Source organism: Phocoena sinus, chromosome 9 (genome assembly GCF_008692025.1).
Source record: "Phocoena sinus isolate mPhoSin1 chromosome 9, mPhoSin1.pri, whole genome shotgun sequence".
Taxonomy (NCBI): Eukaryota; Metazoa; Chordata; class Mammalia; order Artiodactyla; family Phocoenidae; genus Phocoena; species Phocoena sinus.
In genome coordinates this window covers 46,152,112-46,179,382 of record NC_045771.1, presented here as the reverse complement: position 1 = coordinate 46,179,382, position 27,271 = coordinate 46,152,112, and the positions used below count along the sequence as shown (strand labels likewise).

The window sequence follows — 27,271 nt, the reverse complement described above, 5'->3', positions numbered from 1 at the left end:
AGGCCCTCACCAGACACTGAATCTGTCGGTGCCTTGATCTTGGATTTCCATACTTTCCTTTTGAAATAAATCTAGAAACACGTATGTTGGCTCAAAGTCAATAATATGTAAGTAACAGTATAGGCTTTATGGACTGAATTGTGTCCCTCAAAATCTGTATGTTGAAGTTCTAACCCCTAGTACCTCAGAACGTACGTGTAGTTGGAGACTGGGCCATTAAATAGGTAATTAAGTTAAAATGAGTTATTTAGCGTACACCTAATCCAGTTGACTGGTATCCTTTTAAGAAGAGAAGATTAGGACACAGACATGCAGAGGGAAGACCATGCGAACACACAGGGAGAAGGTGGCCATTTATATGCCAAAGAGAGAGACCTCAGAAGGAACCAACTCTGCTGACACCTTGATCTTGGACATCTAACCTCCAGAACTGTGAGAGAATACATTTCTGTTGTTTAAGCCACCCAGTGTGTGGTACTTTGTACACCAGCACTAGCAAACCAATACACTGGGTGATGTGCGGATGGGGCGGAGATTGTGAAGGTGGTCCCCAAGTGACTGAGTTTGGGGAAGCTGGTACTGGGCAAAGGCATGGGTTTGGCTGGAATCCTAGCCTTGTCAGTTCCTAGTTGTGTGATCTTTAGTACAATCTTAACCTCTCTGAATCTCAATGTCTTGGTTTAAAGAATGGGCCGATAGTAAGCACCTTGCCTGGAGGTTGTAGGATTAAAGATGTGATAATGTGTGTAAATGCCTGGTGCTCAATAACTGGCAGTCTCCTTATGGGAAAGCAGGCACCAAGGGGGCCAGGGATTCATCCTTTAATTTGAGCACCAAGTCAGCAGAGTCCTGGGCCTCCTTATCCCTGCATTGGAGGCCAACCAAGGTGAGTCAGCCTGGGGGAACCCAGGAGACGGCTGAGGTGCTGGGGGTGGATCTCTAGGGGCCACTTCACTGTGGGTTTACTCCTCTAGGAACCAGGAGCCAGGCACTCTCCCCAATTCACACCTTGTGAGATGCGACTCAGATTGGAGCAGCGACTTGTTCTAGGCCACCCAGATGGACAGGGCCAGTGCCAGGAGCCAAGCCCGGAGCCCGCAGCCTGATCCCTAGGATGCACGGGGCTTGTACCTTCTGCGTTCCGCCTCCAGCTCTCAGAGCAAGTTTGAAGATTGCTCCGCCCCTTCCCTTCCGCCTTCCCAGCCCGCGCGCTCCCAGGGAAGGGGCGGAGTTCTCCGGCTCTGATGACACCGTCGCCGCGGCAACGCGGCCATACTGGCCCCAACGGACCCGGGATCTGGGGCTGCGGCGCTTCGGCCTCGTGGGCAGACCGGAGCATGGACAGCCTCTTCGTGGAGGAGGTGGCGGCCTCCCTGGTCAGGGAGTTCCTCAGCAGGAAGGTACGTGGCGCCGCCCTCACAGCCCTGGGAAGTTGCTCAATTTGGGGGGTGGCGGGGGGAACAGTGTGGAGGCACCCCTGCAACCTCTGTACCTTCGGGGAGGGAGCCCTTCCCCTGCCCGCTGCCTACCCTAGAGATGCCCGATGTAAGCGCCACTTTCCCGGGCCTGGGGAACTACCTTTCCCAGGAGCCATTTCTGTCACGGTGCACTTCCCGCAAAGCGGGGCAGGACCGCGGCCGTCCTCCCGGGCGTCTCCCTCCAGGGCGCGCGAACCAGGGGCCTGGGCCCTCCCCATTTTCCTAAAGTTCACGAGGCTCTGGGAGCCCAGCAGGCCGGCCTTGCCGCCGGGCTCCATAACCAGTCCCAAGGCTTACATCCCACTAGGAAAGAACTTCCCCCCAAAGGAAATCCAAAGGGCTAAAAAATATTCTTGCCAGTCAAACCCTTTAGTCCTGTTCATCAGTGGGAAGTTCAATCGTTGAGGTCGTTTTGTTTTTAAGTTCTCCTATTGTCTTGTCCCAGGAGAGTTTTCAGAGAACTCAAAAGTTGGAGAGGGGGCTTCCCTAGTGGCGCAGTGGTTGAGAGTCCGCCTGCCGATGCAGGGACACGGGTTCGCGCCCCGGTCCGGGAGGATCCCACATGCCGCGGAGCGGCTGGGCCCGTGAGCCATGGCCGCTGAGCCTGCGCATCCGGAGCAACGGGAGAGGCCCCAGCAGTGAGAGGCCCGTGTACCACAAAAAATAAAATTAAAAAAAAAAAAAGTTGGGGAGGTCCTTGTCTCCCACCTGCCCTGACAGTGGAGATGAGGGCAGGCTGGGGAAGAGGTCACTGGGGGTCACTGTGTGTGGGTGTGTAGGGAAAGCACCCACTGCCGACCCAGGCTGACCACCTGCTATGTGTTTGGTGTCCTCCTGGTGTCATGTTGGGCGGGGACAACGGGCTCTTGTCTGGCATTAAAAGACACACACAAACAAAATAAACAGTGTTTTGAATGGGGGAAAGGGAAGGGCTTTGGAGGGAGCAATTCAAATATCTGCTATTAATTAGCTTAAGCTGGAGCACCTTACTCACTGCCTTGATTCCTTATCTGTAAAAGAGGAATAATAAGACCTACCCGTGGCAGATTTATAATGAGGGTTAATAGTAATGTACGGGCGGGTCCCAGCCACTGTATCTGGCTCACAGTTGGCATTCAACATTGTCTCCTCCCCCATCTCTGATGTGTACCTGTTTGGAAAGTGTCTTTCTTTGCTTTTTGAAAATGTATTTTTGTTTAAAATGCAATGTGGCCTCACTGTACCTGCTCTGTTTTTATGGCTAATTGACCTGCCATCACCTAGTCCTGGCTACACAGGGGATATCAGTGATACACCCTGTGACGCTGACCACGGCCATCGTTTCTTTTAAGTCTGGGCTACCAAGCAAAACTCTCTGAGAGTTTTCCTCATGCCTATCCTTTCTCGAGTACAAACGAAATCCAGAGACCTCACCTGATATCCAAGGCTCCCCTGTAGCTTGGCCTCACCTTACCAGCCCAATCTCACTTCCAGCTTCTCTCACATGCTTTCTTTTCCCTGTTCCACCCATGGCCCATCCCAAGTTCCATTTCCTTCAAGATGTCTCAGGCAACTGCGGCTGAAATAACTGACTCATTTGCCTGTGGCTTGCTCATCGGTGCTCATGTGATGGTTTATACATCTGCCTGTCTCACCCACTAGACAGGTCCACAGAGCTGACACCTGAACTGGGCGGAACCTTGGCAGTCGTCTGGTTCACCTGGTCTCCTCTCCTTCCTACTTTTCATTGGGGCGCACTAAAGCCCCGAGAGGAGAAAGGAGTTGCCCACGGTCATTCGGAAAGTCATGGAGAGCTGGAACTGCAGCTCAGGTCGGCTGCTTTGCTCATCACCTTCTGCTCCAGGGCAGAGACTGTGTACTCCCCTCAGGGCTTGGCACAAGGCAGGTACCGAGCAGTTCTAACCAAGAGCGTGCCCATCGTGGTGCAAGGTACTTTCTAGATGCCTGTTTATTCTCTCAAATCCTCATAACAGTCCTGAAAGAGGTATAATTATTCCCTTTCACGAAAGACTATGATCAGACTGGCAGGCGAAGAAACATGCCCAGGGTGAGCAGGTCAGATCATGTCACTCCTCTGTCCAAAACTCTCCATGCGCTTCCTTTTGCAATTAGAATAAAAGCCCAGGGAAGGCCTCACCAGGGCCTACCAGGCTCCCCATGACGTGGCTGCCGGCTCCCCCTCGAACCTCACCTTCCACTACTCCTCCTCTACCCTCCAGCCTACTTTGTACCTAGCTACACTGGCCTCCTCCAAGCGTGATCCCCCTGCAGGGAGAATCTTGAAGTCTCCTGGCAATGGCAGGGCTCACCAAGCCGACTCTTCTGGTGCCCTAGCCTTCCAAGCCTCCCTCCTCTCGTGCCCCAGCCTCCCTCTCCTGCAGGGACCTGTCCCATCTGACCTTTGACACTCCTTCCAGGTGGTCATGCCCTAGGCTTGTTTCCATAATCTCAGTTCCAAGCATCCCATCGTCCCTCACTTCCAGCTCACCCCCATCAGCAGCCCGATATAAACTATTCTTCGGCCTCACTCCCATCTCCATTCCACTGTTCCTGCCAACTTTTCACCATTCCTCAGCCCTCTGTGACCTCTCCTCACGTCTTACCCGCCCATCATTGTAATCACGCCCTCAACACCATGCTCTAACTCCTTTGCCTGTCTCTCTCCCTTCGTTATACTCCTCTGATGTTAAAAATTCAGCTTGGTCTACTCTGTGCCTGCACTGCAGAGCTGAATGGGGCTGGCGGAAAACACACCACCGTGTTGGTGGTTTCATGCCAAATTCATGGCCACTCACCCCTGTGATGCCTCAGGGATGCCCACCCATCTGCTTATACCTCTCCAGCCCATTCACTCTCTCAAATCTTGGCCGACCATTTCACACATCTCTCTCCTCAAGTTCCAAAGCCCCCTCCCGCTCTAATTTCACTGAGAAAATAGAAGCAGCCTTGAGAAAACTCCAGCACGCCCTACCACCACAGTAACTAACCTTCCTGGGCCTGAACTATTCGCCCCACCCTGCCTCCTGTTCTTAGGAATGAATTCTCCATATTCCTGGGTAAGGCCAACCCCTCCCTGTGTGCGTGTCCCCTCTTGTGTGTTCCAGGACACTGGTACAGTTATCATCATCTCTCTGTATCGTATCATACATTTTGCTTTCTCTACTGGGTTAGTCTTATCAACATGTATACGTGCTCCTACCAATTCTATCTTGACCCCCAAGACCCTCCAGCTACTAGTCTTTTTCTCTTTTATAGCAAAACCCATGAAAGGGCTCTGTATGTTCTGCTCTAATTCTTTTCCCTGTTTTCTCAAACCCACTTTAATCAGGCTTTTGTCCCCATCACTCCATGGAAACAACTCTTGTCAAGTTCACCAATGACTTCTGATTTTCAGTCCTTACACTTATTGATCTGACAATTGTGTTTGACTCAGTTGATTATGCCTTTCTTGGAAACTCATTCTCCTTGGCTTCTGGAGATCACCCCCTCCTGGTTTTCCTTCCATACCTTCTCAGGTTCCTGGCAAGTCCCCCCTGGCTTCCTGAGCTGTGCATGCTGGTGGGCTTAAAAACTGAGCCTCTGGCCCTCTTCTCTTCTCCATTCATTTCCCAGCCACTTCCACCACTGTTGTGGGTTCCAATACCATCGATACGCTGACAGTTTCCAAATGTCTATCTCTATCCAAGACCTCTCCTTGAACTCTTGCATTCTTTCCAACTGCCTGTGTTACATTTCCACTTGGATATCCAATGAACATCTCAACTTAACACGTTCAAAACTCAATTCCTGATTCCTTCACCTCCTGCAGTTTTTCCCATTTCAGTAAGTAGCATCACTAACTGTCTGGTTGCTTGGACCAAAACCTTTGGAACCATTCCTGGCTTTTTTTCCTTTTTGTGCACCCTGCATGCTGTCCATCAGTAAATCTGTAGGCTTTCCCATCAGAGCACTTAAAGAATGTAGCTAGTTATTGCCACTTCTGCTACAACCACCCTGGTCCAAGTTACCTCCATCTTTCATGTGAGTTGTTCAATAGCCTTCTAATCTTAATATGTAATCCCCTATCTCATACAGTCTGTTCTCAACCTAGCAGCCAAGTGATCCTTTGCAAATATAAGTTAGTCCAGGATGCTCCTTTGTTCAAGTCCTCCAGGAGCCTTTCCGTTTTACAAAAGCCGACAAGGCCTTTCCTTAGCAAGCTCTGGGCAACCTCTCTGACCTCATTTCCTGACACTTTTCCCTAGTTACATGGCTCTAGCTATACTGGCCTCCTTGTAGCTGCCACAGGGCCTTTGCCCTTGTAGAACACTACCCACAAGTGTCTGCACAGTCTGCTCCCTTAGTTCCCTCATGTCTCGACTCTAATGTCACTTAATCATGAAGCTTTTCCTGATCACCTCTTATAAAGTAGCAGCCCTCCCCTGCACCCCCTCCCGGCCCTCTCTGTTTCCTGACTGCTGTATTTGTTTTCCCGTAGGGTATTCTATTTGTTGTCTTTTTCCTGATAGTAGGTGAGCTCTATGAGGGCCAGGACTTTGGTCTGTTCACTCCTCTGCCTCTGGCAGATGAACGAGTGGACTAATGGCTTGTTCCTTTCATTTCACAGATGGGGAAACTTGAAGACAGGAGTGAGCACATGGATGATGCTCAATAAATAGCTGGCTATCTAAAATAGTGTCTCCCCTCTCTCTGTTTTCTCTGTCTTCATAATAGAGCATATTAGCAGCTGGTGTACCGTACATTTACCCCTTTGTTTGTGGTTTGCTTCCCTAACAGAATGTCAGTTCCCCGAGGGCAGGACTTGGTAATAATCCATCTGTATCTCCTGCATCTGGAACAGAGCCTGGCACAGAGTAGGTGCACGACAAGTGTTTGTTGAATGAATGATGGGACCGATGACTGGCTGATTTCTGAGGGCATCCTTGTCCACTGCTCTAGTGGTTTTCAAACGCCAGTTTGCACCACAACCCCAGGGAATTTGTTAAGTGTGCCAAGACTTGCTGATCTGGACTGCTGACAAGCATCAAGAGTTACCCAGAAGAGAGGGACCCTCGTTATACAGGTTTCCACATCACTTTGGTGGGAAAGCCATGGTTAAGCCCCCATGAAATGCAGGTGCCTCTTGAGTCCCACCTCTCCTTCCGGCTGACTCTCCTTAATGGACCCAGGCATGTCCCTACCTTTTCCCCAACATTTCTTTCTGTTGCCCACCCCCCCACAAGACTTCTCTTCATTCCTCTTGGTTCAAGGTTGTGTTCGTACGTCTTGTTTCACAAATTCTTCTTGTCCCAATTCATGGCAGGTAGCAGGTTTTGTCTTGTCTTCCCAGCACTGAGAGCCTCTGTAAAATTCTGAATACAAAGCCTAGGGGAGCCACTGAGGCCTGGCTAGCACTGGGGTCTGGATCCATCAGAAGCAAGGGGCTCCCTTAATGCCAGGCTGAGCTGTGTGTGTGAGGCATCTCCTCATCTTCCGCCATTTGGTTATCACTGCGTTCTGGGGAGGTGGGCAGGCCACAGCTGCTGTCATTTTCAAATGAAGAAGCCAGGCCCTTAGGGGGATTAGTGCTTCCCATGGCCGGCCTTCTGGGAGTTCAGGCCCGGATGATGGAAAGCGGCTGTGCTGGGGCACTGCAGACGCTTACCACGTGCTTCCTGTGAGTCTGGGTCCTCGCATCACTGCCTCGCAGCCTGGGATGGTCAGAACTCCCGCTCTGTGAATCCACTGTGTTATGTTGGACAAATCGACCCTGGTGCCCCATCTGAAAGAAGAAGGAAATGAATACTGGCCTTTTGTTTATGCTTTTCCTTTTGTTTATTTTTAATGCTTCATATCCTGTGGCCCCCAATCTAGGCCAAACCCTGGGCTCCAGAGCCAGCCTCGGGCCAGACAGTTGCTACCCGGATTTCACTTTCCTTTTCTATAAAACGCGTTGAGAACTTCAGCCTGAGCCCAGCCCACAGGATGGCTGTAAGAGTCGGAATAATAATTGTGAAGATGATATCAAGTGTAAAGCTTATATCAAAATAAATGCTTAAGTCCGTTTTTGGTCCTCCCAGTATCCTGAGTGGAAGGCAGGAGAAGATGGTCATAAAGAACGTCAACAGTCTTGTTTATCCTCTGCGTCAGAGCTCGGGAGGTTTTGATTTAAAATGGTAAAGAGTGATTCGGAGTTCTTCCCTCAGGGCTTAAAGAAGACGTGTGTGACCATGGACCAGGAACGCCCACGCTCTGATCTCAGCATAAACAGCAGAAACCACCTCCGAAAGGCTTTGCATCTTGAAGTTCTCTACAAGGAGAACAAGGTACGTTCTTTTAACGTGCGGTACGGAGTTCTGGAACGGGATGTGACAACGTCAAAAGCACTCATGAGCCCTGCCGGGTCATCCGAGACCAGTGGCCGGAGGCTTGCCGTACATGCGGTCAGGGAGAAACAGACCAGGCTGAGCGTGGACAAATCCCAACTGTGTGTGGGGGGGGTTTCCAGCCTGAGTCGGCAGCACCCAACTGGCCTACCGCGCCGCGCGTGCGCAGCTCTGGGGCGCATTTTGAACCCGAGCCTGCAACAGTTATTCCCGGTGCTCCCTCCTCCCCGCCATGAGGCTATTTTTAGTAAGACTGTACTTAAAAATATAGCATTCAGTTATGCTAAAAATTTCCGTTCTCTGCCTGCATATGGTTTTCTTTCTGCAGTTCTGAGTAACACCTTTTTCTTAAGGTCACTGTGACGTTTAATTCAGGCAAATGCAGGGTTTGGGTTCAGCTAACCCGGGTGCGTTGGAGTTGAGGTAGCAAATGGAACAGGCACCTCGGGGTGCTTCCCTGATCCCCCAGCCTCGATGCCCCCACTTTCTGTTACAGGCCTTCAGGGTCCCCCTTATTTTTCCTTTGTTGTGCTTCTTATGTTTATAATAGAATATTTGTGTGGTGGTTTAATTACGATCTGCCTTCCGCACTACCTTGGACGCTGCAGGATGCGTTGTATCCCCATACTTGACATGGGACTGATGACCTAGTAAACAGTCAGTGTGTATTTATGAATGAGTGAGCGAGTGAAGGAATATACAGGAACGAAGGAATGAAGCTACCATTCTGAATTAATTGCTCTTTCTGTAAGAAGAGAGAACGTTATAATTTGATTCAAGAATGGGCTCTCCAGCAGATGCCTTGTGGGAGGGCATAGTGTCAGAGGTGGAAAGAACTTCGTGATCGTGTCGTTCAGCATTTATCACAAGTGGCAGCCAGGTGAAGTCCTACCGGAGGCCCGGTAAAGACCTTCATCCTCTGGGTCCTGCAGTGACACTCGGGCCCCTCCATCTCCTGTAGACAGAAGACTGTTGCCTCTGGCTGTCTTTTTTTTTTTTTTTTTTTTTTTTTTATAAATTTATTTATTTTATTTATCTATTTTTGGCTGTGTTGGGTCTTCGTTGCTGTGCGCGGGCTTTCTCTAGTTGTGGCGAGCGGGGGCTACTGTTCGTTGTGGTGCGCGGGCTTCTCACTGCTGTGGCTTCTCTTGCTGCAGAGCACGGGCTCTAGGCGCGCCGGCTTCAGTAGTTGTGATACACGGGCTCAGTCGCTCCGTGGCATGTGGGATCCTCCCGGACCAGGGCCCGAACCCGTGTCCCCTGCATTGGCAGGCGGACTCTCAACCACTGTGCCACCAGGGAAGTCCCTGGCTGTCTTTTAAGGCAGGAGAGTAGACTGTACATTTTAGAAAGATTTTCCACAGAGAGTGAGACAGTTAGGCAGGAAATTCAATTAACCGTTGCTGCACAGTGGAATTTTTACATAAATACATCTTTACCTAATTTCCCAGAAGCATCTCTGCCATTCAAGTTACTTTTATTTCTTCACTGTGGTGTAGTCTCCCTAAGGTAACTCTTATCTAAGATACTTAAGATATTTTCATTAGATCTTGATAGGTGCCCGGATAATTTGATTTATACAGTAGTTATTAGCTGTTATACAATGAATTGGAGCTTATATTTTACAGGAAAATATACTCATTAATCTGTCTATGGCATTATAATTTTGATGTTCACTCAACACAAGGCTAGAGTGATTCTGGGACAGCCCTGCCAATTTAATGTTAATTCCAGTAACTTGTTTTTCGCTATTAAGTGTGCAGTAGATAAAATGCCTATGTAAAATTGAGGTTTTGAAAAATGGTATCTAGATTCATATAAAGGCTGTATCTATTATGAGCAAAGTGATGTGAAAGGCCACAAAGTACAGTTCAGGTATTCAGGGCCCTAAATCTCTCGTATTGAAAGAAGAACAAGAAGGTCGAAATAATTATTTAACATCCCCCCCACCGCCCCGCAACTCTCTTCCTTGTAAGTTTCATCTAGACTTAGGCAAAATAGCTTTTTGGGTCCCATTCTAAAAAAAATAAAACTGTCCCCTGATTTTGACTGCCTGATAATTCTGTTGAGTTTGATCATAACCCTGTGGGTCTTGGTCCCAGAGTTCTGCTGTGTAGGTCAAGGGAATAGAAAGGGGGAAAGACTGGATACACCCGAGGGTTCCCTCTGTGCCAGGCTCTTTATCAGGCGCTTTACCACTCTGACTGCAAACTCACCACATGCCCCATGCCTGGCCGCAGTTCCAAAGGGCCTGGGTGTTACTGGGCAGGTGGGTTGCGGACTGACACATGGTCTAGCCCCTGAGGCCAGCCTGTGGATTGCTGCTTGGATAACTGTGTCTGTACAAATTACTTAGGAGACTTTCTAAAAGAAATCAAGGTTCTAATCTTGGTGATTCTGGCTTAGTAAGACTCAGTGGGGCCTGAGACTCTGTCTTTTAAAAAAACCTCCAAGATAATATTTAGTGCTGTCAGGGTAGGGGAATACTGATACCACTTATTTCCAAAACCTACTACTAAAGAGTTTCATTTTGGACTTCCCTGGTGACATAGTGGTTAAGAATCCGCCTGCTAATGCAGGGGACACGGGTTCGAGCCCTGGTCCGGGAAGATTCCATGTGCTGCAGAGCAAGTAAGCCCGTGCACCACAACTACTGAGTCTGTGCTCTAGAGCCTGCGATCCACAACTACTGAGCCCGTGTGCCTAGAGCCCGTGCTCTGCAACAAGAAAAGCCACAGCAATGAGAAGCCCACGCACCACAACAAAGAGTAGCCCCTGCTCACCGCGACTAGAGAAAGCCCGCGTGCAGCAACGAAGACCCAATGCAGCCAAAAATAAATAAATAAATAAATTTATTAAAAAAAGAAGTTTCATTTTATCTCTTTTAAAGATTGGGGTGTAAACTGAGTCAATCCTGACTGCCTCTCTATGCTCTTGCGCTTTCTGCCGCGTTGTCTCTGTAATTCCTTATGCCCAGTGTTAAATGTAGAGTACATAAACTAAGAAATCATTCAGGTCCCAAATGTTTATAAAGTTGTAGGGTTAGCGATCATAAAGACTTAATTTTTTTTTTAATAAAAGGATATATATTTTATAAAGTTATTCCCAGGAGAAAAAAAACGAGAGGAAGTTTGCTTGGGTATTCCTCTGTTCATATCACATTTTGTTACAATTGTTCATTGAATCTCCTGACTCATGCATTGGATGCTAGTTCTTTTAAGGTACTGGTTTTTGTCTTCATCTGTGTTGCTACCTAACACAGTACCTGACATATAATAAGCAGTCAGTGAATGTTTGCTGAGAGAATGTATGGATGAGTAAGAAGTTGATAAACCATGTCAAAGAATTGGGACGGCTGTCTTTCCCACCTTTCCCCAAAGCTGTACATAAAATTAATGATTTTTTTTCTTCTGATGATAGGCAAAGGGAAATCCTCTAAAAACAAACCTTGAACTCATCACCAGATATTTTCTGGATCACTTTGGAAATACTGGTAACGATTTTACTCAAGAGACACCAATCCCTGCACTCTCAATACCAAAGAAAAGTAACAAATTACCATTGAGATGCTCAGAGACCACGCTGGTAAATATATATGACCTTGCAAGTGAAGATGCGAGTTGGAGAACATCATTGTCAGAAACAAGCAAAGCCAGGTACCTCTTCTCATTTATACTGTGGATTAGTTTCTTATTTCTGCTGTAACAAATTACTGTAAACTCAGTGGCTGTAATAGGGTTCTCCAGAGAAACAAAACCAAAAGGAACCAATAGGGTATAAATGTGTATATGTATAAATATATATGTGCATAAATATATATTTAAGTAAAGAGATTTATTTTAAGGAATTGGTCCATGTGGTTGTAGGGCTGGCGAGTCTGAGATCTGTAGAGCAGCCTGGCATGTTGGAAGCTCAGGCAGGATTTCTGTGTTACAGTCTTGAGGCAGAATTACTTCTTTGGGAAACCTTTGGTTTTGCTCTTAAGATCTTCAACTGATTGAACGAGGCCCACCTGTATTATCTAGGGTGATGTCCTTTACTTAAAGTCAACTGATTGTAGATATTAATCACAATATGTTAATTAATCACAATATAAAAAATATCTTCACGGCAATATCTAGACTAGTGTTTGACCAGACAACTGGGCACCATAGCCTAGCCAAGCTGACGTACAAAATTTAACCATCATGGTGTCCTAAAGCAACACCAATTTATTTATTTTACAGTTCTGAGGTCAGAAGTCCAAAATTGGTCTCACTGGGCTAATGGCAAGGTGTCAGTAGGACTGGTTCTTTCCAGAGGCTTTGAGGGGAGAATCTGTTTCCTTTCATTCTTCAAGTTCTAGAGGCTGCCTGTATTCCTGGGCTTGTGGCTGCTTCCTCCATCTTCAAATCACATCACTACAACCCCTGCTTCTGTGTCACGTCTCCTACTACTGACTCTCATCATCCTGTCTCCCTCTAATAAGGACCCCCGTGATTGCATTGGGCCCACATAGTCAATCTAGGATAATGTACCCATCTCAAGATTCTTAACGTAATCATGTCTGCAAAGTCCCTTTCTTTTGCCATGTAAAGTAACATATTCACAGGTTCCAGGGACTAGGTTGTGAACATCTTCAGGAGGCCATCACTCAGCCTCCCATCCTCTGCATTTTCAGAATCCCTGTCATGGAGTACTGTTCTTTTCCTCTGGAAGCCATGGGAATGGACCACTTTGTGATGGAGGATACTTATGATTCAAAATGTTTAATTTAAATTCCATGATTCATAAGGTTCGGGGGCTTCCTTTGTTTGCATTTTCTTAAAAACAGGAGTAGAGAATTCTAAAAGGCCACTAAACACTGGAGCGATGGAGAAATCTGGAAAATAAGCCCTTTTGGAACTCGGGAAGAAAATGAACTGGCATTCTTGATTGTACCTCTATTATTTGGAAAACAGTTATTTTTTTTCTTCCAGTTTTATTGGTATAGAATTGACATACAGCACTGTATAAGTTTAAGTTGTAGAACAGAATGATTTGATTTATATATGCCATGAAATGATTACAGTAAGTTTAGTGAACATCTATCATCTCATATAGATACAAAAGAAAAGAAAAAGAAGAAAATATTTTCCCTTGTGATGAGAACCCTTAGGATTTCCTCTCCCTTTTTTTTTTTTTTTTTTTTTTTTTTGTGGTACGCGGGCCTCTCACTGCTGTGGCCTCTCCCGTTGCGGAGCACAGGTTCCGGACGCGCAGGCTCAGTGGCCACGGCTCACGGGCCCAGCCGCTCCGCGGCATGTGGGATCTTCATAGACCGGGGCACAAACCCGTGTCCCCTGCATCGGCAGGCAGACTCTCAACCACTGCGCCACCAGGGAAGCCCCAGGATTTACTCTCTTAGCAGCTCTCATATATAACATACAGCAATGTTCATTATATCGATCATGTGGTACATTACATCCCTAGTGCTTATTTACCTTATAAGTGGAAGTTTACACCTTTGACCACCTTCATCCAATTCCCCCTCCACCTACCCCCTGCTTCTTATAACCACAAGTCTGAGCTCTTTTTCTATTTTGTTTGTTTGTTTGTTTTTGAAGTATAAGTGACCTACGGCACTATGTTAATTCCTGTTACACAGCATAGTGATTCGATATTTTATACATTACAAAACGATCAGCACTGGAGGGCAGTTATGTTAAGTTACAACCTTAACACACTGCATGTCATCACCGATAGTGAGTCTGACTTCCTGGGAAAGGGTGTTTTCTTCCAGCTCTGTTGAAAAACGTTTCCTTTCCTGAGGGTAGCCAAAGCTTAAGGTCTGGGTGTCAAGCTGCTAAAAGATGGGGACCACCAAAAAATTAACTCAAGGCTTAAGATGTGAAAGGAAATGAGGGTGGTATGAAAAAGATGATTCCTCCTTCAAATACACTTACTGCCTGGCTGGGAAATGAGATACTTTTGAACCGATAAAAAGCCAGCAATGCAGAGGTTGAAGCTTCAGAGTTCCACCCAGTTACCCAAGCTACAAACTTGGGTGTTATCCTTGACTCCTCCTTGTCTATCATTTTTGCATCCCTTTGTGTCCTTAACGATGCTAGACTCTTTCCCCCCTTTCTCTGTCTCGCAACAGCGGCCTCCATTCACACTCTCACCTCTTTCCCTGGCTATCTCCCAGGGTCTCTTTCTCTCATCTCCAGACCCCTGGTCATCTTCTCAAATCCACCCTTGGGGGCTTCCCTGGTGGCGCAGTGGTTGAGAGTCTGCCTGCCGATGCAGGGGACACGGGTTCGTGCCCTGGTCCGGGAAGATCCCACATGCCGAAAATAAAATAAAAAAAAACAAATAAATAAATAAATAAATAAATAAAAATTAAAAAAAAAAAAAAAAAAAATCCACCCTTGACCTAAGATAGAGTGAGATTTCCACAAAACAAGTCTGGCCATGCTCTTCCCTGCTGAAAAGCCTTCAGATGCTCCCTGTAACTTTTAGGATAAAGTCCAAACTTCTTAGGAGAACTTGCAAAGCCTTTTCCACATCAGCAGGTGTCCCACCGCCCTCCCCCACGCCCCCAGCTCACCTGAGCATGTCCTGCTTTTACAGGACTCCGTGCTAGTGCCTGGGGCCTTCTGGTTACCTCCTGCCTGCTCATTCTTTCAGACTCAGGTTCTGCCTTCTCTGGAAGCCTTTCTAGATTTCCCCAGGGTTGGTTCCGGATCCTTCCTCTGCTTGGCACGTCCCAATCATAGCGCACATGACCACTTCTGTCATGCGTGACCCAGTGCTTGGTAAGCAGCTTGGCACAGAGTTGATGTCGACGCCTCTTTATGCCAGAGTCTGATAGTAGAGCATAGCCCAGCCTGTGTCGGAGGGGTGCTGGGCTCTCAGTGACCACAGGTGGGACTCCTCTTTACCTGGGTCTCTTGCTCTGTCTCTTTCTCATTCTTTTTTTTTTTTTGCGGTACGCGGGCCTCTCACTGTCGTGGCCTCTCCTGTTGTGGAGCACAGGCTCCGGACGCGTAGGCTCCGCGGCCATGGCTCTGCGGCCACGGCTCACGGGCCCAGCCGCTCTGCGGCACGTAGGATCTTCCTGGACCAGGGCACGAACCCGTGTCCCCTGCATCGGCAGGCGGACTCTCAACCACTGCGCCACCAGGGAAGCCCTCTTTCTCATTCTTGTTCTTCCTCACTCCTTGCATTTGCTCTCAGTCTCTTACCCTCTTTTGTTCTCTCTCCCTCTCTTACACACACACAAACACACACACACACACACACACCCTCTTTCTTCAATGCCAAGCAACCCAAGAAAAGAAGCTGTTGGCATGCCTAACTTTACTAAACCTTAACTGGGAACGCCAGATTTTCCAAAGGTCTCTATCCACCATCCTCAGTGGTGTGCAGTAACTGGGCTCCATCCCTCTTACCATCGTCCCCCCTTATTCATGGGGGATACATTCCAAGATCCCCAGTGGATGCCTGGAACCGTGGATAGTACCGAACCCTATATATACCATAACGGGAGGGGGGAACTGTTGTATTGAAGGGCTACAGTTTTCCTTAATCACTGGGGTCTGGGAGAAACAAGGATGCTCTTCATACTGAGGATTCAAGGGATCCTATCATCAGTCATCGACTCTGATTTGGTTTCTTGTCTCAGGTCTCATTTTGTTGGCCAGACTTGCCCTGATACAGAAGTATTTTCTTTTCCTTGCCTTTATTGATAAAGCACAGTCTGGTTAGAAATCATCACAGATTTGTGAATGGGGGCTTCCCTGGTGGCACAGTGGTTGAGGGTCTGCCTGCTGATGCAGGGGACACGGGATCGTGTCCCGATCCGGGAAGATCCCACATGACGCGGAGCGGCTGGGCCCGTGAGCCATGGCCGCTGAGCCTGCGCGTCCGGAGCCTGTGCTCTGCAACGGGAGAGGCTGCAGCAGTGAGAGGCCTGCGTACCGCAACAACAACAACAACAACAACAAAAAAAAAGGTTTGTGAATGGGCTTGCTCTGGGTACCTGTGGAATGTGGAATTTATCATCATTGCTAGTGATTCCTTTTGGGGAAGCTGTTTTAATGGAAATATCCCTTTTTCGCAGACACGACCATCTTAACGGGGATGTACTTGGTAATTTTGCATCATCCAAAAGGGCCTCCCACAAAAGTAAGCCCTTGCAGACTGTCCCAGGTGAAAGCCCTCCTGTGGCTCCTGCTTGGGAGAAGATGGACAAGCTTCAGTCATCAGAGCCTTCCTTGGACATGAAGAGGATGGGAGAGAAGATCAGGCCGAAGTCTGGCCTGATTGTCCGAGGCATGATGGCCGGGCCCATCGCCAGCTCCCCACAGGTGGGCTTGGTGCTCTTACTCTTATTATGAGCGTGGAAAGTGAGGACTGGGCAGGGCTTAAGGGGCTGCCTGGGTTTATCTGGGGGTACCCCACGAGACAGCTCAAGAAGGGAGGATCTGCGTGGTAGATGGCAAGAACATTGGCCTCTTTTTCCTCCCTGGCTCTACTGTCAGCGCTCTGGGGCCATGGGTAGGCCTCATCACCTCCCCTGCCTTCGGTTTAACTATCTGGTCAACCAGGTGGTTACCAGGTGGATTCTTTTGCAGAGTGAGAACACATCTACCCAGCTTTATCTTTGCCATTCAGGCGTGGGGGGACCCATCCCAGTCTAGAGGACATATTTTTTAAAAATCTTTTAACACATGATAGTGAGAAGGGAAAAAGAAATCCCAATCCTTATAGTTTTGTTTTGTTTTAAAAAAATTCTAAAAACTTAACACCGATGTTTTGTAGTCTCCCTTAAGGCGGGGCCGTGGTAGGGTCCCATCAGGTGGGAGACTAAACCAAAGGAGAGAATGAATGTAAAAGGGGTTTGTAAAACAGAAGAGAAACAGAAAAACAAAGGAAGGTCAAATGCCGAACTCAAAGTAGAGTATCAGTCAAATCAGGGAGCCTAAGCCAACCAAAAATAGGTCATCTGTGTCCAGGCTGGTCACCTCCACCCTCACGTGTGGGTGTGGCTGCAGGTGCCAGCACTGCTCTCCCAATTCATCTGGAATCGGCAGCAAGCAGTGGACCTTCTCCCTGCCTCAGCCTACGTCCTGTGAGATTTTCGGACAAGGTCTTTGTTCCTCTTGGTCATGGTCTCGTTTGTGAGACCAGGTGTCTAAGATCCCTTCGAGATCTGGAATTTCATGGCTCAGTGATGGTCATGCAGTTGGGAAAGGGAAAAATATTTTAATAGTCTTTTCAGAAAACTAGGGGTATTTTTTAATATTACACCAAACCTAGACAAGTTTTTTTTTTTTTTTTTTTTTTTTTTTTATCCAGTTCACAAGGCTGGCTGTTCCCTCAAAAACAACCTGCTTAAAAAAAAAAAAAAAAAAAAACAACCTGCTTTTGGTCTAGATCAAGTATAGTTATCTGTCATTGTTCTGTCGATTAAAAACATGCACAACCTATAAGTTAAGAATTACGTTTTATTTGATGGACTTGTTGAGGACTTAAGCCTGGAAGACAGCCTCTCAGATAATGCTGAGGGACTGCTCTGAAGAGGTAAGGGAGGAGCCAGGATATACAGGAGTTTTTGCAAGAAACCAGCTAGTAGGAACATCAAAAGATTACTGTTAATTAAAGAAAAACAGGGACTTCCCTCGTGGTCCAGTGGTCAAGAGTCCAGGCTTCCACTGCAGGGGGTGTGGGTTCGATCCGTGGTTGGGGAACTAAGATCCCACATGCCGTGTGGCGTGGCCAAAAAAAAAGAAAGAAAGGAAAAAAAAGAGAAAAACAGACATCTCAAGTTAATGAAGTTAGCACTTTTCTTTGTACAGGAAGATGCAGAGTCTGAGTTCATTTAAACCATTCCTTGAATACGCACCCTATCAATGGAAAAAAATGTTGCCTGCCATTTCAGTAAACAAAGGATGCGGCAGCCATCAAGCCATCGCACTGCAGTGGCCTGGTGGTGAGCCCTGAGGGAACTCAGGGTAGAAATAGGATGCCGACCATCAGACACTGCAGCCACCACCAACCCCCGCATAGTGCGCTCTGAGGAGACTCAGGATGTGCAAGCACAGGGTGCTGACCCCAGAGAGCTGAGGTACGCATCAAAGGAATGATTTCAGTGAGCCCTGACTTTTGCATCTTCTCATATATAGAAAAGTACTAAATTCCTTAACTTGAGATATCTGGTTTTCTTTTTCTTTTTTAAAAAATTTTTTTATACAGCAGGTTCTTATTAGTTATCTATTTTATACATATTAGTGTATATATGTCAATCCCAATCTCCCAATACATCCCACCCCCACCCCCCCGCTACTTTCCTCTCTTGGTGTCCATACGTTTGTTCTCTACATCTGTGTCTCTGTTTCTGCCCTGCAAACCGGTTCATCTGTACCATTTTTCTAGGTTCCACATATATGCGTTAATATACGATATTTGTTTTTCGCTTTCTGACTTACTTCACTCTGTATGACAGTCTCTAGGTCCATCTACCTCTCTACAAATGACCCAATTTCGTTCCTTTTTATGGCTGAGTAATATTCCACTGTATATATGTACCACATCTTCTTTATCCATTCGTCTGTTGATGGGCATTTAGGTTGCTTCCATGACCTGGCTATTGTAAATAGTGCTGCAATGAACATTGGGGTGCATGTGTCTTTTTGAATTATGGTTTTCTCTGGGTATATGCCCAGTAGTGGGATTGCTGGGTCATATGGTAATTCTATTTTTAGTTTTTTAAGGAGCCATACGGTTCCTTAAAACATACTCTTCTCCATAGTGGCTGTATCAATTTACATTCCCACCAACAGTGCAAGAGGGTTGGTTCCCTTTTCTCCACACCCTCTCCAGCATTTGTTGTTTGTAGATTTTCTGATGATGCCCATTCTAACTGGTGTGAGGTGATACCTCATTGTAGTTTTGATTTGCATTTCTCTAATAATTAGTGAGGTTGAGCAGCTTTTCATGTGCTTCTTGGCCATCTGTATGTCTTCTTTGGAGAAGTGTCTGTTTAGGTCGTCTGCCCATTTTTTGATTGGGTTGTTTGTTTTTTTAATATTGAGCTGCTTGAGCTGTTTACATATTTTGGAGATTAATCCTTTGTCCGTTGATTTCGTTTGCAAATATTTTCTCCCTTTCTGAGGGTTTAGACAAGTTGTTTCTTAATGTGGAACCTGAAACCATCCCAATGAACTTTTTCTACATATCAGTTTCCACTGGTTTGTCTTGAACTTTGAATGACTCTTTTACCACGGCATGGTTTAGTAACATGATGCATTGGGTCATGTGGAAATTATTGGTTTACTAAGTTATATGGATCTTCTGAACGTTGACACATTTCAATATACAAAAAAAACCACATAAAAAATTGCATTTGTTGATGTCACTACTCAACTTATCAGAAAGTTTTTGAGAAGCCCTCCAGTTCACAATGGCAAACACAGGTTTCCCCAGATTCTAATTTTTACCTGATGACTTGTATTTTATCACTGGCAACAGTGTATCATTTATGTTCCTTGATGTGACAGGCTCAATTTATTTTCAAGAAAATGCCTGCCAGATACTCAGTACTCAGTATTCAAATGCTGAATAACCATAGCTCATCTGTCAGTTGTTCCATGAAAAAACTAGCAAGTTTAGCTCACAACTCAGATGGCTGCATAAGTGCTTCTCCTGGTGACGGCCTCACCTTCTGCATCCCGCAGAATGTTTATATATACCTCCCATTTTGTCACACAGACTGTTAAAGGGATGTATAACATAGGGTCAAGATTGAACACAATTAATATTCGTTATGCTTCAGCATGGACATTCTTAAGTGAAATTAGCATTTCACTTATTTACTTTTATTGCAAGTGGTGTTAATACCTTGAGTACTGGTAAAGTTTGGTGCTGCTGCCTTGATTCGTGCTAAGGGCCAGCCAACAGTTTTTCCCACCAGTGCTTTGCACCATCAGTACAAATGTGGACACAGTGAAAAAGGCAAATCATCTTGTATTATTATTATGAAACTAATTTTGAGCTCCCTGAAAGGGTTTGGGGTTAGACCTGTAAGGTCGGTGGACTGCACTTTGGGAACTGGTGGACCAGATGAACACTAGGGTCCTGTCCTATCATGACTTTCTAATCATCAGGTCTGTGCGGTTCAGACCCCTTCATAACTGAGGTGTAAGGAAGATGGCTTGTGCCTACCTGCTTTACTGCTGAGAGATTGCTGCAGACTTTTCCCCAAAGGAGAAGTGATTGTTCTCGGAGGTGTTCTTTTCCCCTGGAGTATCTGAATCCCGTGAAGGACACAGAGGTAGAATTTCCCCAGGTGTTCTGTGGGCCTTTGAGTACCTTGGCCATACTTATTGGTTGCTCAAGAGAAAAGAGCAAGGTTGCTAGGTAGTGCATCATTAGGTATGGCATATGGATCAGCTCTGCACTTTTGAAGGACGAGTAAGAGGCTGGGTTCCCTGCCCTTGGCCGGAAGTTTGGGTCTCCTTGGGAAGGTTGACTAATGTTTTCCTTGTTCTGTGGCAAGGGATGCCCTGGGTGGCTTTCGGAGGAGGTTTATAGCGCCTAGTAATTTCCACCGGGCGGGAATATGGCAGAATTAGCTGTTCTTTTTCTGGCACAGGCTTTACCATTTGGCCCAGGATTATTTCTGGAAATGCTGAGAGGTCCAGAATTTTAAACCCAGGAAGAGCCCAGCAGGTGTATTTTTGTCCCCTACCCCTACTCCTCTTCCTCAGATTGGTAACAACGTGAGTTCTCATTTCATTGGTTAATGATTGATAGTGAGAGAGGACATTTCTGTTGACCCCTCTGAAATTCCTTCATTTCAAAAAGTAAGCATTGCTTACTATGTATAGTTCACTGGGCTGGGAGCTCTGGGGACACCAGAGTTGAAGGAAGAATGGCCTCCATCACCTGGTCTACTGGCAGGGAGGGTTAAGGCCATATGTAAGTGGGGATGGGGGCAAAGATGCATAGCAGTAAGTAATATTTGCTGGCTGCTGTGCAGGATTTGGCTCTGTGATGGTGCCTTATGTGGGTCTGGGTCTCTCCTTTGGTCCTCACCATGGTCTTGTGGGAGATCGGCACTGTAGGTCCCCAATCCCTCATCCAAAACCTTTGAGCAAATGTGTTTTGGAATGTAGATTTTGTTTTTAAACTTCAAAAAGGAAATACAATGCATAAACCATATACCACAGAACGCCTGCAGTAGGGTTTGGAGTAGCACCCCATAAATAAAACATTTCTGCAGCAAAACATATGAGTATTCACACTTAAAAAGGGACCGCAATGGAATTCCCTGGCGGTCCAATGGTTAGGACTCTGTGCTTTCACTGCCGAGGGCCCAGGTTCAATCCCTGGTCTGGAAACTAAGATCCCGCAAGCCACATGGCCAAAAAACCAAAAAAAACCCCAAAAAAACCCAAGAATGCAAGCAACCTACCTCATAAGAATGAAAAAGAATTTGCCATGGGATTCCAAAAGAAATGATCATTTTTTAGGGGTTTTGGGATTTAGGAATTATTGATAGCAGGTTGTGGACCGGTTATATTGCAGGTGGGGAAGTGAGGGACAAAGAAGTTCAATGACTGGTCACAGAGCACACGGCTGGCAGGGGGTGACACGGGAATTAGAACACAAGTCTGACCCTGGAGCTCTCTGTAAGGGGTATGAGGGGGGGACCAAGGCATGCTCCTGGGATTTATGTGGGTGGGGTTCTGTGAAAGCGTTACAGAAGTGGTAGCCCCTGCGTGTCTCCTCAAAGGGTGGGTAGGATTTTAGGAGAAGGAGTTGAGGATGGGAAAGACATTCCTGGGGGAGGGAAGATCATGGGTAAATGCTTGACGTGGGATATTTTCTCACCTCCCTCCAAGGGGATCCTCACCGCTGCTTTTGTCCTTGCTCTTTTCAGGATTCCTTCCGCAAACGCTCGCTGAGGCAGTCCCCGGCCTTGAGCAGCAGGACCCAACCCCACGAGGAGGGGAGCCTACAAGCGCCCGAGCTGTCTGCTCACACCCCAGCCTGTCCCCCGCCTGTCCCGCAGGAGGGCCCGGCTTCCAGCACCACCTCCACCCCCAGGAGTACCCTGGGCCTGCTCAGCCAGCTGACCTTGGAAAAGTGGAGAGCCTCACCCAGCAGCCCTCCTCCCCTGCCAGGCAAAGGGCTTCTCCAGAGTGGGAGCGGCCGGTGGAGAGACCTTTCAGAGGACAGCCCAGCCGTGGACAGTGGCCTAGAGGCTGACAGGACCACCTTGAATTTCTCCTTGTCCAGTGGGAATGCTCCGACGACCCAGGAGAGGCTGGAAAGAGTGTTCAAACGGCAGGGGAGCCAGCCCCCGGCCCTCAGGTGAGTGTGCTGTGCCCAGGTGATGGTTTTCGGACAACCGTCCAGTCCTGAGTGGCTCCTTGGGCTCTCCGAGCGAGGCTGTGAAGTAGGGGAGGTGATGATGGTCACTCCACCAGGGAGAAAGCAGCCCAGAGTGCACACACCAGGAGGCTTTGGCGGGGGGGGGCGGGTTTCTTTGGCCCTTCTTACTTCTTCTCAAGGGTCAGCCTGATATGGTACAAGAGATGCATCGAAGCCAGAGGTATGGTGGTGAATCAGTTCCCACAAGGCTCCTCTGGGGTGATTTTTTTAACCCTATCCTAAGTCCTTCGCTTTTATTCTTTTTTTTTTTTTTTTTTTTTTTTTTTTTGCGGTACACAGGCCTCTCACCGCTGTGGCCTCGCCCGTTGCGGAGCACAGGCTCCGGACGCGCAGGCTCAGCGGCCATGTCTCACGGGCCCAGCCACTCCGCGGCATGTGGGATCTTCCCGGACCGGGGCACGAACCCGTGTCCCCTGCATCGGCAGGCGGACTCTCAACCACTGCGCCACCAGGGAAGCCCCGCTTTTATTCTTGCACAATAGACCTTGGTGATCCCTACACTGATTGTTCTTTGAATGTTAAACCAACCTTACATTTCTGGAATGAACCGCCCTTGGCTGTGACGCATTATCTTTGTATATATTGTTTGGTTTGACTTACTAATACTTTGTGTAGGGTTTTGTATATAAATTCATGAGGGAGGTTGGCTGGCAAATTTCCTTTCTTGTAACAACAGCCTTGTCAGATTTTGGTGTCCAGGATATGCTAGAAGTGGTCCCTCTTTTTCTTTATGGTCTTGAAGAGTTAGTGTGAGATTGGTGTTATTTCGTCCTTAAATATTTGGGAGAATTTTCTGGAGAAGTCTTCTGAGCATTGAGTTAAAAGGTTTTAAATTGTGGATTCAATTAAAAAATTTTTTTTAATTAAAATTTTATATTTCTTCTTGTGTCAGTTTTGGCAAGTTGTATTTTTCCAAGGAATTTAACCACTTAATTTATATTTTAACTTTACTGATATAAAATTGTGTAATTATACACAATTTTTCTTTATTTGAATAAAATTGCTTTACAATGTTGTGTTAGTTTCTGCTATACAATGAAGTGAATCAGCTATACGTATACCTATCTCCCCTCCCTCTTGGACCTCCCTTACACTCCCCCCACAACCCACCCATCCATGTTGTCACAGAGCACCGAGCTGAGCTCCCTGTGCTATATAGCAGGTTCCCACTAGCTATCTATTTTACGCATGGTAGTGTATATATGTCAACCCTAATCTCCCAATTCGTCCCACCCTCTCCTTCCCACCCTGTGTCCAAATGTCCGTTCTCCATGTCTACGTCTCTATTCCTGCCCTGCAAATAGGTTCATCTGTACCATTTTTCTAGATGCCACATATATGTGTTAATATTCGATATTTGTTTTTCTCTTTCTGACTTACTTCAGTCTGTATGACAGACTCTAGGTCCATCCACATCTCTACAAATGACCCAATTTCATTCCTTTTTATGGCTGAGTAATATTCCATTGTTTATATGTACCACATCTTCTTTATCCATTCATCTGTCTTTGGACATTTAGGTTGTTTCCATGTCCTGGCTATTGTAAATAGTGCTGCAATGAACATTGGGGTACATGTGTCCTTGTGAATTATGAATATCCTCTTATTGTCCCTTTAAAGTCTGTAAGATCTGCAGGGATGTCTCTGTTTCCATTCCCGATACTGGTAATTTGTGTTCTGTGAATTATATGCTTTTTTTCAAAGAGATAACTTTTGGCTTTGTAGGTTTGTTTTCTAATTAATTGATTCCCACTCTTACTTTTATTCTTTCTTTCATTCTGCTTTCTTTGAGTTTAATTTGCTATTATTTTCTATTTTATTTTATTATTTATTTCTCTTTTGTCTTAAATTATTGATTCTCAGCCGACTCCTCCTCCTTCTTGTTCTTCTTCTCTTTCCTCTTCCTCTTATTCTTCCTCCTCGTCTTCTTTGGGCATTTCTTTTTTTTTTTTTTTTTTTTTTGCGGTACGTGGGCCTTTCACTGTTGTGGCCTCTCCCGTTGCAGAGCACTGGCTCCGGACGCGCAGGCTCAGCAGCCATGGCTCACGGGCCTAGCCGCTTCGCGGCATGTGGGATCTTCCCGGACCAGGGCACGAACCCGTGTCCTCTGCATCGGCAGGTGGACTCTCAACCACTGCGCCACCAGGGAAGCCCTTTGGGCATTTCTGATTCTAATTTTTAGGGGGCTTCGTGACTGCTATTTCAGGATTATTTTCAATATTTCTTACCTATAATTATTAATATTGAGTACTACCATTAATTGAGAGTTTACTTAGTGCCTGATACTATACTAGGCACTTTTCATATATTATTCTATTTCATACTTGAAAAAACCTGCAAGGAGGTATTATTATTCCTTAATTTACAGATGAGGGAATACAGACTCATAGAGGTTATCACTCCCAAGGTTGCCTAGCCAGGAAGTGAAGGAGCTGGGATATAAACCCAGGTGTTTCTGAGTCCAAAGCCCGTCATGCCTGTAAGCACCATCCTGTACTAGTTAGGTAATTGCGTTTTTGTTTGTGTGTGTTGTGTATGTTTTAAACACTAGTAATTTGCTTGGAGAATTTCTGCAGGGGTGGGTATAAGAAGTATTAGGCATCCTGGTTTGTAATACTGGCTTTTTAAGTCATTTAGTGTGCGCCTAATATGTGCCAGGCACTTAGGCACTGGTAGTGCAAGGCAAGCTAAACAGATACAGTGTATTAACTCCCTTTGTGACCATAGATAAGCTGGGCCTACTTTGCTTATACATTTTGTGACTATGTTATTTGATGCATATACACATAGAATTCTTATAGCTTCCTGTCGGATAGACTTTTCTATCATTATGAGATCTCTCTTCATCTCTAATAATGCTTATTGCCTTAATGTCTATTTAGGTATAGCTACTTCAGCTTTAGTGTTTTCATGGTATATCTTTTTTTCCCTCTTTTTATTTTCATCCATTCTGTAGCTTTACATTTAAAGGTGCCAACCAAAAGTCTGTGCGGTTTACCAGGATCCTTCACCCTTTTAAAAAATAATTATTATAATTTATTTAAATTAAAATAAAATAAAGCAAAACAAAACAAAACCAGTTTACCTATTTCTCCCACCTTCTACCCACCTCAGCTTTCTTCTTTTGTAATATCTTTTAAGGCTACAAATTTCCCTCTAAGTAATGCTTTGTATCCCAGAAGTTAATAAATTATATAATCATATAATTTAGCTTAAATGTTTTCTAATTCCCATTGTGATTTATTCTTTTGACCTGTGGGCTATTTAGACATGTATTGACTAATTCACAGCATTTGGGCTACTTTTCTGGTTATCTGTTTGTTTTTGATTTCTAGCTTATTTCCACTTTAGTCATAATATATTCTGTATGATTTCAATCCTTTGATATTTGTTGAGATTTCTTTATGGTCTAGTATATATTTAAAGCTTATCTCTTATAACCAGCATATATGTGGATTTTTAAAAATCCAGTCTGATAATTTTTTGTTTTAGCTGGAATAATTATTGCATTTACATTTTCCTTTTGCTTGAAGAACTTTCTTTAGTATTTCTTTAGCAGGTATATTACAATAAATTTTTTTTTTCAGTTTTTGTTTGGTAATGTCTTTATTTTTTCTTTATTTTTGAAGGATATTTTCAGTGGGTATAGAATTCTAGATTGGTGGCTTATTTTCTTTTCAGCACTTTAAGTATTTAATTCCATTATCTTACCTTAGTCTTTCATTATCTCTATTGATAAATAAGTTGACATTTTTTATTACTACTCTTTTGAAGGTAATGTGTCTTTTTTTTAACCTCTGACTGCTTTTTAATTTTTTTTTTGCTCCTTCTCATTCTTTAATTTTCAACAGTGTTACTATGATGTGCCTAGAGGTGGTTTTCTTTGACGTTTCCGTTAGTATATGTAGAGCTTCCTCAGTTTGGGGTTGATAGCTTTCATCAGTTTTGAAAATTATTGTCTGTTGTCTTCTCAAATATTGCTTTTATCCCATTCTTTCTTTTCTCTCCTGGTACTCCAGTTATACATATATTACTACATATTTTCACTGTTCTATAGGGTTTAAAAAAATATTCTTTCCTATGTTTTCCATCTTTTTCTCTCTCTGTACTTTAATCTAGATATTTTCTCTTGCTCTATCTTCTGGTTCATGTTTTTTCTCTTTTGCCATGCTATTAAATATATATAATAATATATTACTTTCAGTTATTTTTCAGTTTTATAATTTCTGTTTCTTTGTAAAAAGTAGATATCAGTCTTTTGTGAGATTCTTCATCTTTTATTTTCTTGAGCACATTATTCATAGTCATTTTAAAGTTGCTGTCTGGTAACTTCCATATCTGGATCACCTATAGGTCTATTGATATTGTCTTTTTTCTTTTGGGTTTTGATAATTTCGTCCTGTTTCTTTGCATTTCTGATAATTTTGATTCAATTCCAGACATTGCATGTGAATAATTGTAGAGGCTCTGGTTAACATTACCTTCCTCCGAAGAGGATTTAATTTTCTTTTGGTAGATATTAATCTTTTGTTAGTTTTAGACTTTGTAAAATATCTTTTCCTTTGTTGGACAGAAATTCTTAATTTTGGCATAATTAATCAATCTCTTGTTTGACATACGATTTACATTTTTGCATTTTTTCTTTATTAAGTCCTTTCTTTCCTTTAGGTTTCCATGGTATTCTCCTGTATTTTTTCTATTAATTTTGTAATTTTAGCTTTCACATTTAGGTATTTAATCTTTTGTATTTGTTAGGTCGAAAGACTCACTTTTATTTTTCTCCATATAGTAAGACAGTTTTCCTAGTACCACCTACTCTACAATTTGTTCTTTACCCCATGCCTTGATTCTTTTCTAATTTCCTGTATAGATTGTCCAGCCAGTGCAATAACAGTTCTGTATATTCAGAACTTCTTCCCCATTCCTTTTTCTAACTACGATTGCTGCAAAATTGCAGAGACCTTATACAGAAAATCATCAGAAATCATAATCCATCCTGGTGCCTTT

The 27,271-nt window shown here is 45.2% G+C and overlaps 1 protein-coding gene across 3 annotated transcripts in view; it reads left to right on the top strand.

Annotated features, from left to right (window-relative positions):
• The first annotated feature begins 355 nt into the window (after nt 1–355).
• MINDY4 (MINDY lysine 48 deubiquitinase 4) overlaps nt 356–27,271 on the top strand; it is a 116,977-nt gene continuing 90,061 nt past the window's right edge. For all 3 annotated transcript variants that reach the window (XR_004351555.1, XM_032644034.1, XM_032644035.1), the window contains exons 1-5: nt 356–1,400; nt 7,664–7,783; nt 11,264–11,499; nt 15,927–16,173; nt 21,750–22,183. Coding sequence is in view for 2 of the 3 variants with exons in the window: in XM_032644034.1 (XP_032499925.1) it covers nt 1,245–1,400; nt 7,664–7,783; nt 11,264–11,499; nt 15,927–16,173; nt 21,750–22,183 (1,193 nt within the window). In the remaining variant the exon portion in view is untranslated. The remainder of the gene's footprint in view (nt 1,401–7,663; nt 7,784–11,263; nt 11,500–15,926; nt 16,174–21,749; nt 22,184–27,271) is intronic.